General features: G+C 48.6%; 1 protein-coding gene across 8 annotated transcripts in view; it reads right to left on the reverse strand.

Annotated features, from left to right (window-relative positions):
• Window positions 1–12,995, reverse strand: part of MBNL3 (muscleblind like splicing regulator 3) — a 121,335-nt gene that overhangs the window by 36,830 nt on the left and 71,510 nt on the right. For all 8 annotated transcript variants that reach the window (XR_008446199.1, XR_008446198.1, XM_054039833.1 and 5 more), the window contains exon 3: window positions 5,933–6,097. Coding sequence is in view for 6 of the 8 variants with exons in the window: in XM_054039833.1 (XP_053895808.1) it covers window positions 5,933–6,097 (165 nt within the window). In the remaining 2 variants the exon portion in view is untranslated. The remainder of the gene's footprint in view (window positions 1–5,932; window positions 6,098–12,995) is intronic.

Raw genomic sequence — 12,995 nt, forward strand, 5'->3', positions numbered from 1 at the left:
TGCTTGCACAGAAGGACACTAGATCTATTATTATTCATTTGTATTGTATTACGGTTTGGCCGAGAGGCCCCGATCACGATTGGGCCCCTATTGCAAGGAAGGACAAACCAGTTTGGGAACTGGCCTGAGATTCAGGTTCAAATCTCTGCTCTTCCACAGATCATCCATGTGACCTTGGGCGAGTCCCTGCGGGAGCATCTCCACGTGGAGCTGGAAGTGTAGTTACCAGCTTGCTAGCTGCGATCAAGCAAGTGTGCCAAAAACAGCCGCACGGCTGCTGAGAAACAAGCAATGGGATGACCCCACCCAGGACCATAGGAACGTAGCCCATCCCACTGCCCGTGGCGTGGGGGGACTGGTGTTCTCAGCACGTTGGCTCGGTCAAAGCTAGAACGCCTAGCCAAGCTGGGAACAACACATCCAGCTCTGAGAGTAGCTGTACGCTCAGCTCATCTGGGACTCAGTTCCCCCTTTGTAAGCAGGGATAACAATGCTGCCCTGCCTCACGGGGTGGAGGGTGGGAAAAATGTATCAAGGCTTGGATACTACAGAGATGGGCGTCATACAAGTACCTGAGATGGGTGTGCGAGATATTGTAAATACACTGGGAAAGAGAGAGTCCCACCCTGAAAGAACTTACGGTCTAAAAGGACCATACAGACGAAGAGTTCAAAGGAAAACAAAGGCCCAGAGAGAGATGAATTGACTTGCCCAAGGCCACAGGGCTGCTCAGTGGCAGAGGGATGGGAATTGAAGACAGATGTCTTGACAGTTCCCGTGCCCAATCCGCTGGCACCTCCAGATCGATGGTTAGTGGGGCCTGACATCTTTGTCCCAGCAGATTACTGTATGTGGGGCAGACACTCATCTAGCAAGCAGGGTGGCCACTGAAGCCAGCTTTAACTCTGCTTGAGTTGTGGAAAGGAGACTGCAGAGAGCTGAGGATCTGGCTCTAAAATCCAGTACTTCTTGTGGACACTCGCTTGCCTAACAGAGCAGATGAGCACTACCAGAAATGAGCGTGGGAGAAATCAGTTACAATACTATTAACTAGAACTTCCATCTTACCGATCCCTCAACGAGACACAGAGCTCAATTTAGAACGAATCAATGGCAGCAAGAGAGATGTAAAACTAGGCCCCAAAAAGCTTCCAAATTGTTCAAACTAAGATGGCGGCTTGCTTTAGATGTGCTGTTCCCCAGCCTCGTTGAAGCCGACAATTAAGGTTTGGTTTGGGCTTCCAAAACTTGCCTTCAGTACTATACACCTCATAAACACAATGAAGGGTAAGATTTTAACTACTGCCAGGTTTACTTGGCCCCCCCATCTGATCTCCTTGGGGGGATATACCCAGAGGCAGCTATAAATACACCGTGCTGGGGGGGGAACACTCCATTTCATACCGTAACTTGAATTGCTGTAAAAAAGAGCTTTGTCTGGAGCACTTTGTAAAAGTGATAAAAATGCCAAACATCCCCTTGCTTCTCAGCCTCACTGCAGATCCTAAACAGCAACGTGACCCAGAGACCTCGGAGCCAGACATTTACACTTGAAACTTGCAATCCCCAACTCACACCTGCAAACCATGTCAGCGGGTGTGCGGCCTACAGCAGACGCTGCACTCAGAGCGCAGGCCTGCTCTCGGGAGTGACTCCATTAAAAGGGCACTGCGCGGCCCCATGCTCATTGGCTCAATAAATAAAGAACATCAGGCCTGGGGGGAGAGGAGCTGGTACCGATTGCAAGCCTAGGACAGGACACGCTGTTTCAGGAACCCTGGTTAAAACCCGCTGTCTTGGGTGCTGTTTTTGCAGAGCTTTTCAGGATGGCACTGCACTTTAAAACATCTAGGGGTGCAGTTATCGGTCGTCTTGTTTCGTATGGCTGGTGCTGAGCAGCAACTACAATTTCACCTGAAGTTGATCGAGCCAAATGGCTACATCAGGAGTAGCGGTGTTTATTGCAGTGATGCCTCCTTCATATTTACCCATTGGGCAGTAGGTAGTGGCATGGTCGATGGTCTGTCATGGGACCCACACTCGCACACCGGGGAGTCCTGGATTTTCCATTTGTGCATTAGATATCCGCATCTACCATGGTTGGTTCAGAGTTGACCAAGACGACATGGAAGGTCAAACCCAGGAACCTTCTGTGTGGGATCTGGCACAAGGTGCTTATTTTGTTAAGTCTTGTTTAGCCCAATCTGCTTTCCAAGCCTCTTCCTGATCATAGCTGGATTGCATGAGGCTAAACGAATGTTGCCAGAAAGGCTTGCGGGACTTAAGACGTTGCCGGGGGGAGGGAGTGGGGCATTGTCACGGTCTTGGTGACTAGGAAGACATCGGTTTTCCTGGATTCGCTGAGCTTTGTGGAATGTTGCAGCAGTTCAGCCTATCAGCGAGGGAGCCATGTCACACAGGACAGGTAGCCATGGTGTTGGAGTCGATGTAAGGGTTCCTGTGATACATCACATCACTCTATTCAGCTGGGTATCCACAAGTCATGCGTAGCTGCATCTGCTCCACACAATACTCAGCTACTGAATATACAAGTGTTATTACAGATGTTTGCAACACCGATGCTGATGGCACCCCAGGTTGTACATGCTAGTTTCTGGATTATGTTGGCTCTCGTTTTTATCTTTGCAGCTACCGTCTCAAGATAGTCATGGAAGGAGCGGGTGTGGTCACGTTTCACTCCGAGAGATGTTGGAGTGTAATGATGTTGCACATTTTTACCACAGAAAGCTACTTTCAGTATGTTTTTGGCACTCTTATTATCAAGATGAAATGCACTTACTATTGTTTTTCCAGGGTTTGGTTTGAACCTCCATTTCTGGAAACACTGCTCCATATTTTGGAGGTCCTCAGTTAATGCTTTCTCAATGTCATGGAGGTTTGATGCTTGGATTGTCATGGCAAGATCATCTGCACATGCAGTTATTGGTTAGAGCTATTTACATACACTGCACCAAATCCAGGCTCTGGCGAACATCCCAGTGAAGCAGACATGGTGTTTGTCAGCTTGCTGATCACGTGGGATTTTTTCTGTTGTTGCAGCTAATATAATCCTTCCGGCTTTGAAGAATTTAGTTTGCGTCCAGCAGGTGGACCCGCCCTTCTTCTGACAGGAAAAATTATCCAAGTTTGCTCTACTGTCAACATCTTTGGGAATGCCAGGGCCAAGGAAAAGGCACGCTCCTGCTTTTCCTGAAGTGGAGTAGCTGGAATCAGCATGAGAACTGAATTTAGCTTTGTGAGCGGAGTGAAGGAAAGGAGGAAGGGGGCAGTTTTCATTGCAGGCCTTCTGGGAAGCAGTGAACAAATATAACATCTTCCCAAGTATAGTCCAAAACCTGAGCACACTTCTCATCAGTTATGGCTACTTCTGAAACAAAGCATCTACTGGACATCAGGGAACAAATTCAAGCTTGGTGTAACTTCACTGAAATCAATGGCTTTACACTAGGGATGAATTTGGCCCACAGATTTTATAATGGGAAGATGCGAATTTTCCAAAGAGGAAATCCCGAAGCTATTCTGAGTTGCTGAGATGACAACATCTTATCATTGGGAACTCCCCACGGAGGAAAACCCCGGCTCAGGACACATTGCACTGAGTAAAGTGTTAGGAATGAAACGGGAACATTTTCAGGATTTCCTTCAATGGAGACCTGTCCTCTGCTGTTAGAATGGCAATTCTTTTGGGGTGAGCCCGTCTTGTCAAAGGGGAGCTTGCTCAGAGGCTGTTTCTCCTTCAAATTAACCTTCCTGGGGCAAGGACTCAGCAGATCTGGGTTCAATCCCTCTCCTGGGGCAAATCATTCCCTCTCTTTGTGCCTCAGTTACTCCTCTGTGAAATGGGGATAACCACATTCCCTACACTGCAGGGTGTGGTGAGGAGAAGTTCATTAAACCCTGTGAGGTGCCAAATACCATGGTGATGGACATCAACGAAAAGTTGCTCTCAAGTCACGCATGCACCTCGAAGGGCAGAATTTGGCTCGGTCTTTAATAAACAATTTTAATAAAGCTGTACAGCGTCACCAACGCACCAAGCAACAGTACAGAGAGGAGAACAATAGCCAAGTTCCCCTGCTGAAACATGATCTCATCGAGTAAACATGTTGTTTGGAATAAGGCTTTAACAAAAGTTATCCTTCTGCCCGGGAGAAACGCCACCCATGTCGCTGGGAGGATACACATCTGCTTTATCCGCTACAAAAATCTCAGGGCTCTCCAAGCTGGTCACAGAGCCACAGGGCCATGTCTTGAATTAAAACCCCATTTTGCACTGAGGCACCAGCATTCCAAGCCCAAGACAGGATTTCACAGCGTCACAGACTGTAAGGCCCGACCATGGCGGTCATCTGGTCTGACCTGCTGCAGAACACAGGCAGACAAGCTCATTGCGGTGTCATGCCTGTCACTTCTGGCTGCGCGAGAGCAGGGCTTTTACACGGCCCTGGGCAAGCTATTCCCATGATTAATCACCTTCACTGTTGAAAATCTGCACCTCATTTATTTCGATTTCTAATGCTGTCAATATCAAAGAGGCATGTTAGGCACCTCTGACATCAACCAGCAGCCACACACCCCATATTCCAGAGATGGTAATCAGCAGCTTAAACGACACTAATGTAGTCCTGCCCAACAGTGCCCCGCTCTGATGTATCTGGCTAATGCAAGGGCTGGGAGTGGCAGGACTACTCAGCCTCCAGACAGATGCTTCCCATCCCTTTTCCCTCACCTCTCTGGAGAAAAGCAAAACTCCCCTCATCCCACTGGATACAGACAGCATTACAATGGACTCGCATTTAATAAGCAAGGGCTAGGTTGGGCCATTTCAGCACAACCCAGTGTAGGGACAACTAAAGCAAATATTTTGATTCCTGGACATAAAACCATACAGCTCTACTTCTTAGCCTATAAGCTGGTTAGGGTGGGGCTAGCTTTGGTTATGCATGCACACCTACCACAATGGGGCCTGGAACCTTGCTTAGGGCCTCTAGGAAGTCCTGCAATATAAATAATAACCAAAACAACAACAACAGAGGCCTGCGCTGAGCTGAGTACAGGACCCTCCGGCTCCTCCCCTTATATGCCATCTGTGCAGGCCAGAGACCCTACTGGCATCAGTACATTCTGGATCTCCAAAGGTGAGCTACTGGAAAAGGGAGGATCATTCCAGATACAGCATGTGTAATTAACCAACTAAACAATGGTCTGCGTGCATCCTATGTTGTGTTCCTTCCACCTTCCTCTGTGGTGCAACTGCAGGCTTGCAAACTCCAAACTGATGTTCGACTTATTCCGTCTGAGTGACAAAGCAAAGCAGTTCCAAGAGCAGAGGAGTGCTAGACCTGAGGAACAAGCAGCAGTAAGACTGGATGCATTTGGTCTTGCCCCTCTGGTTGTCCACTAACATTTCTAGTGCTCCCGGCCCCTAGAACTTCACGGATTGGGAGACTCAGAAAAGGAGGGTAAGTGGCTTTCCAAAAGCTGCACAGTGTAGAAGCCAGGACTGGTATGTTGGAGCCCCTAGAGCTCTGTTCTGTACTCAGACAACTAGACCAGGCCTTTCTCCAAGTTATGCCAATGTACAGAGAGGAGACTGAATGCCACAATCTTCACAAACATTCTATTGGCCCTGCTCTTTTACTGATGAGACCGTGGCATCAGGCATATGACGCTCCCCACAGAATGAACCAGTATGACTCAGTGGGGCTTGCTAAGGGACCTACCCTCACCACATCTATTTCTTTGGGTCCCAACCCTGCAATTGGATCCACATGGGCAGATCCTTATCCCCGCACGAATTCTCACGAAAATCAGTTCACCTATACAAGTCTGAGTGCAGGATCAGGGCTGTCACACGTAACTATTAAAGCAATCTGCACCAAGAGGAACCTAAGTAATTTCTGTCACTTACAATTGGCTGTAGTTGAGCGCCGGGTAACATGAACTGCATCTGCTGTGCAAACATGGCTGCCGCGGTCTTTTGCTGGATCAGATTGTTGCGTCCATTTATTTCGAGCTGTGTTTTTAAGTGCGGGGGAGGGTGAAGATATTTGCAGTTCTCTCGAGTACACCGGCCCTAAAAAATAATGAAGCAGTATTTCAGTGAACGTTAACACTCAGAGTACTGGGAGAAAATCAATTATTGATGTGTTTGGAGAACTGTAACACAACTACCAGTTAAGTGGGGCATTCTGCTAAGCTATTTTGCCTCTTTTTTAAAACCATCTGTCGTATTTTTATATTATTGTATCAGTTATGTGAAAACAAACAAAATTCTACAATTGCTGCACCATTATAGGGATCGCATCATATTAAACTTCAGCCTAAAATACAGGTTTGCTAAACACACCAAGAGCCTTCTTCACAACATAATACAAATAGAAATATTTTCATGAACTAACAATAAAAACAACAGCAACAACAACAACCATTTTCTCATTTTTCTGTGGCTCCGTGAACCCAAACACCAGAGCGCTGGGCTGCTATCTAACCACTGAAAGTGATACCTACTAGTATAAAAAAGTGAAACTGACCCCACTAGTCCCTGTAGAGACCCGAGTGAAACGTAAAAGTTAAACACACACCTATGGTGAAAGGTACGTTTGTTTTCAAAATTCTTTCCGTTTGAATCATTTCAGGGTATTTGGTACCACAGGGAATGGCGGAAAACAGCCCTGATCCCTTTTAAACTATTTCCTTTTATTAAAAACAATAATACAATGGCCTTGCCATTAACTGCTTGGTTTTTCTTTTCACACAACCACAGCGAAAGGAAATGACTCCTGAGCAGTGCAAGCTTAGTGCTCTCGGGTCATTTACTATCGATTGAGACTATCACGTCTGCTTCCAAAAGGCAGTGATAAAATGTCACAACCAATAGCCTGAGCACACTGCACTAACCACCTACTTTCTGGTGCGTACAGAAAATTAGTAGCAAATTCGTTGACGCTGAAAAAAAATGCTTCCAAAAATATAAAAATAACTCCTCTAAAAATATCTATTTATTTATTCCCGCCTGTGTTACGGTTTCCTCTCTTTCTGAGGGGGGAGCGGGGGGGGGGAAGTGTATGCATCTCACTGCAGAGATCGTCAGTTCTTGGGGCAGGCCCTGCCTTTTTTGTTCTGTGTTCGTACAGCCCCTGGCGCCGGGGTCATGGCAAAGAACAGTAGTAGTCATGTTAAATAATGACAACAGCAGCAATAAAACCATCCTCAGCGTTATTCATAAGAGAACAATTCGCTAGAGCAGTCTCCTGGGATTTAGATGGCTGCTTTAGGAGCCCACGTTCGAAGCAGGATTTTCTGCTTTACCTTAAATACATTTACTTTAAGAAAAACGACAGGGCTACTCATCCAAGTCATGCTCCCTGCGCGTTTGCAGGGTCAAGCTCCAAACGACGGCAAAAGGGCAGTCGCCCCAGGAGATCCACACACGCAGACTCAGGTGGACACACGGTCCAGCCTTGCCGATCCCATTGCAGCATTGGGACCAGGCCTGATTTAGGGCTGGTTTTTCACTCCACTAACCCCAGGCGCTATGTTTAGAGTTTTTAAAAACTTAACTCTGCCAGTCGACGGGTGCACAGCGAGGTCTGCTGGTCTAGTTTTCACTGGCTAGTACTCGCATCAAATAGCCAATAGGTTAGCCTCAGAGAAGTGTTTTCCCCTTAACACGGGACACATTTACCCTTCCAATAGAGCAACGTTAAAACTTAGGCTAACCCAGGACCCCAAATCCAGGCCCTTTTAGAACGTATGGGCCCAGATCCCTAGGGAAGCCCAGGCTCTGCTAAGCACATCTGTGGAGAGGTGAGGGCAAAGGAAGCTTAGCGCCGGCTCAGAGCTGCTCTAACTTACCAATCAGCAGTAAAAGCTTCCCGGGGTCATTCCAGGGGTCAGGGATCACTGGTGTGCAGTGTTTTGGCAACACCCCTTGCATGCCCCTATGCTGGGGGGATGCTTAGAGGTAGGCCGCAGAGCTGACTTTGCCAGCTTTCCACCAGCAAATTCCCTATCCTAGGTGGGGAGCTCTGGGGACTACACCATGCACAATGAACTCGCCCTGTGTATGCTAGAATTCAAGGCCTTACAGAGCATTTTATTCCGCCAGGAAAAGGAGGGAGGAGGAGACAGAGAATCAGTATTTCGTTTGAAAACTCATTGGCTTTGTTTCCCTGGCAAAATGGATTCTAGTTGTAGCGACACCTCCTGCTCTCTGTAAAAAGAGAGACATTGGGAATACAGACCTATAAATATTGAATCAGCTGACTGGGAAGCCTACAAAGCACTTGTGAGCTCTGGCAAATACAAAACATGCATTAAAAACAGCACAAATCCGTGGCCTGTTTGAGAGACCAGCACTGCTCTGATCTAGCGGATCATGGAACAGGGCCCAGGGCCAAAATATCTTCCCTGCACTGTGGCAAGCTCACAGCAGCGCCACTAGCTTCGCAGATCCCACAGCCTCGGAGGTGGCTCCCTGTTCTGAGTCTGTCTAGCAGACGCCGACGGGTAAATTCCGGCATCCCAGCAGAAATACCCCCTTCTTCTAGCACCCAGGGTTGATCGCCACAGGTAGCAATCCGAGTCTTGGGCATGCCGCGGCAGGACTTAGCCTGGCTGCCCTAGCATGGGGCAGGTACATCCCCCCCAACGCTTTCCCTCCTCCTCTCCCGAGAACTCCAGTCTGGAGGTCGTTTAGGAAGCAGGGGGGTAAAGGGACCCTGTGGATCCTAGATATAGTTCTACTGCTCCCCTTAAGAAATACGAGCTGGGATCCCCGAGCGAGCAGGCAGGAGAGGCGGCAGCTCCACAGAAAGGGGGCAGGATTTGAACTATACCTTGGAAGCTGTTGCAAGTGGGCAGAAATGCACAGGCCTTTTCTTATCTGCTTTGTGATGAGGGAAGGATTAAACCATGGGTCTTGGTTCCATGATATTATTTTGAGCTATTAAATGCAAGGAACTATGGGTCCAAGTCCCTCTCTCCTGTAAAAACCAGTGGGATGGGAAAACTGCTCCAAACCGTCAGAAGACTGCCCTGGCAGAGGGAAAGCACGTGCTCCCCTCGTCCTGGGCAGCGGCTTGCTGGCTTTCTAGAGCAAGTGAAAGCTTGGGCCCTGGTGTGGGTTAATTCCTGCCGCATGGAGGACATGACTCTCCCTCCCCAGGCACCTGGTGCAGTCGTCGAGGATACCAGTGCAGTGAGTGTAAAATGGCACCATCCCCATTTGGCAGTGCTCTGACAGGCACTGGTCCCTACGGCTGCCCAAGGAGCAGGGCAATAAAGAATCGGGCTCAGGGCCTGGATAGTCTCTGCTAGTTTGTCCTGTTGATTGTTCATACCGTCCTGCTCACCTTGCCCATACATGGATGGAAAAACAAAAACAGGAGCCCAGCCCGGAGCCGGGTAGCTCCTTTTTAGGAAGGCTCCTCTAGACATAGTACTGGAGTCAGGTTCCCAAGTCAAGCTGCTTCTCCCTGCACATCTCCCCAACACGCTGTCCCTACATACCTCTGTAGCCCTGAGCACCAGAGAATGGGAGCGTCTCTGGTGGGCAGAATCCCTCTAGCTCTAAGCCACACCTTCCTCACCACGTGGGACCAGCCAGCCACACAGCATCAGCCCCAATGTGGCTTGAAGCCTCTGCTGCAATTTCTCCCCTTGAGCTGGGCTCAGCGCTCCTCAGTTCCAGTTCAGGATCCGGGCCTCTATTTGCACAACTGCACATAGTTACCAGCCAGCTGTTCTATTAGAAGCTAATATTTTCAAGGGTTTATAAATCAGCCTTCAAAATTCCTTCCAGCTGAAACTTGGCATGCACGCCTTTGGACTGGGAAAACATTAATTTCTACCAAATTTGGAATAAATCTATGTGGGTGTTTTTATATTACAGGAGGGTAAAAAATAGAGCTACTGGTTCTGTAAACAATATTTATGGCCATGTTTTGTAAATTGAAAATGGCGCTGTTATTTAAACTGAAATTTTGCAGCTCATTGATTCATCACGTAGATCAACCCAGGGTAGGTCGGAAGTATCTTTGTGAAAGCAGGAGCTAGTCACACAGAACAGGCAGTGCTCATAAATGTTCAGTATTCTGTTCCCACAACTTATACGGTAGGCCCTGGTCCTGCAACTGGATCTGTGTGGGTAGAAACACGTGCCCACGCAGATCCTGCTTGGCTTCACTGGGTCTCCATGCATGTGCAAGGGTCCATCCATGCAGATTTGGATTAGACTGTCAGTCTAATTCAAAACTGCTCCCGCATACGAGCTCCAAACGGGACTAGTCTCAAGTTCCTCCTCACGATCATGTCATCATAGGAGATTAAAACACCCAGCGAGACAGATTTCAAAAGCTCAGTGACATCATGACGGGTTATTCGCCTTTGTCATGGATCAGACATTGGCTACTCTGGAACCGGACACTGGATTTTAGGGACCAGTGGTCTAACCTAATACAATGAAACCTATGTTCACATTTTTTAATGTCCCTAATTATTAGAGTTTTTCCTGAAAATACTTTTCAGAATGTGCTCGGGCTCTGCAGAAACGTATCCTGCACAGTTAGAAATTCTCTACAATCCCACACCTCCACGCCTTCAGCTCACTGTAAGCGCCCAGAGATAATCCACAAATAAGCAAACACTTTTATGGCCAACCTCAGCCCTGCTGGAAGGCGGTGAAACTGCATGTGGCCCTTTATTATCAAAGCATTCCAAGAACACTACCTAATTAATCCCCACAACTCACCAGTTAGGTGAATGTCATTATCCCCGTTTTGTAGGTGGGGAAACTGAGGCAACAGGGTGGGGTTAGTTTCTGGCCACCCAGTGACCCAATGACCAAGCTGGGTTTATGCCTTTCTGCCAGCACAAATCAGAGAAAGCAATCCCCTTAGCACAGAGTAGCACCGAGCTGGCATGATAATTCCACACCTCTTGGCACCAGCACAGAAGACTTGTGGGGTTTGGCAGAGGGGTGAGGCAGGAGACTCTCTGCAGCGTGGCTAGCGGACAAATCAGCATAACTCAGAGCAGCCCTGGGGTTGCTCTAGCTTACATATGGGAGTGGCCTGGTTCCTGGCTGGCTTGGGAACCCAGGGAGTCACAAAGGTGGCATACAGCCAGCTTTCCCCCAGCGGGCCCATATCTCCCACCCACCAGGCTATTCCTGGCCTGGCTCTCCTGAGGCAGCCGTGGCCCAGGCTCAGAAGGCAGCAGCACAAGGAATAGGCAGCATGCTGGGATATGCTATTTTCAGTGCAGCACAGAGCAGTTTCCTGAAAAGCTTTCAGCGCTGACTGTCCCTTGGCAAAGAGGAAACCCGCTCCTCCTCCTCTTCCCACCTGCAGCGCGTTGGGTGCACTGATCCTGGTGCTGCATGCTGCCCCCCGAGTGGCAGCTGCATCCACTGCTGTTTCATTAAAATGGTTTCCTGCCTTTCCTAGCCACGCAGTTATTGATTCTAGTGGAACACGTGCCCTCCTTCCCCGTCCCAGGGCAGCCCCTGAGCCAGGAAACCGCCAGCCAGCCACAGAATCTGATGCTGGCCTTAAAAACAAGCTAAACACAGCAGCTTTTCCAGCTCCTCACAAAATGGAGGCAGCCTCCGAAGGCAGGTATCTGCCAGCCCTGGCTGCCGGCTCAGGCTGCAGAAGATGCGGGAGAGGCACACAGCCGGCACTCCCAAAGGCGGTTCAAGCGGATATTAAGATCAAATAATTAAAAAACATTTGCAAAAGTGATCTTCTCTTCCTTCTTCCCACACCATCTCCCCCTTCCAGTCAGCTCTTGCCTTGCAGTTGGTTTTGCGCTGCCAGCTGAAGTTGTACTCTGGTGGCACAGGCTGGCATCTGATGCTGGCTAACACGGACGCTGGACAGAGAATCCTGCACTCTGGTTAATACAGCCAGCTGTTTTTCGGATAGGACGGAGAGGGGGACCTTTACCTCCAATGGAAAACCCGCACAACACATGCCTGTTTGTAACTTCAGGGGTGGCACCCCATCGTTTGCATCCCAGCTTGAAAGCATTCAAATCCAAAGCAGAACCAGTGAAAACATTCCGTAGGAATTCTCTTCGCCTTGGCTACAAAAAAGAGGCTAAGGGTCCCATCCTTCGGCAACTCTAACATTTGCACCAACACTCCGTGCAGTGTGTCTCCGTTCTAATTGCTTTAATTCTGCACACTGCATGTGTGTGGTTTTAATGAGCACCCTATCACTCCTTGATCACGTAAGAGTCCACACTTGTTATCTGTATTGCAGCATTGCCGAGAGTCCCCCGGGTGCTGCATGCTGCACAAATACGAAATGATAGTCCCCTCCCCAGAGGTCTTACACTTGGGTCACGACAAGATACAAGAGGTGAAGGAGACAAACAAGAAAGGGAAATTTCTATGTTCTGCCTGTAACTGCATGCCCGAACCAGCTTGCCTGCAGGACAGCGTTTCCCTGCACGAAGCAGTTGTTTTTCCTACGGATCTCCATAGAGAATGAAGTCACACACCTAGAAAAGCTGCAGAAATACTGGTGCTGATTCACCACAGCCATTTACCGCAAAGCCAGCAGCATCCGTACACAATTACAGTCTGAGTGTGAGTGCTCCCGTCCCTTTCTGCACACCGAGCATTACAATGGTGACAGTCAAACCACAGCCATCTCCCTCACTGCTACCAGACACACCTCCAACTTCTACCATCGACGTCACAGACAGCAAGTGTGAAAAATCGGGACGGGATGGAGGGGTCATAGGCGCCTATTATAAGACAAAGCCCCAAATGGCAGGACTGTCCCTATAAAATCGGGACATCTGATCACCTAATCCCACACCATGCAATGTTATACTGAAAACAAAATAGGAGTTAGGGGCTGAATCAGCCTAACCTTTAATGAGCATCATGCACCATAGATATGTGTTCACTTCGCCAAGCTCCCACACGTTCCAGTGCAAAGACAGAGACTGTGTAACGC

The sequence above is a fragment of the Malaclemys terrapin genome, chromosome 9, assembly GCF_027887155.1.
Source record: "Malaclemys terrapin pileata isolate rMalTer1 chromosome 9, rMalTer1.hap1, whole genome shotgun sequence".
In the NCBI taxonomy this organism is placed as follows: Eukaryota; Metazoa; Chordata; order Testudines; family Emydidae; genus Malaclemys; species Malaclemys terrapin.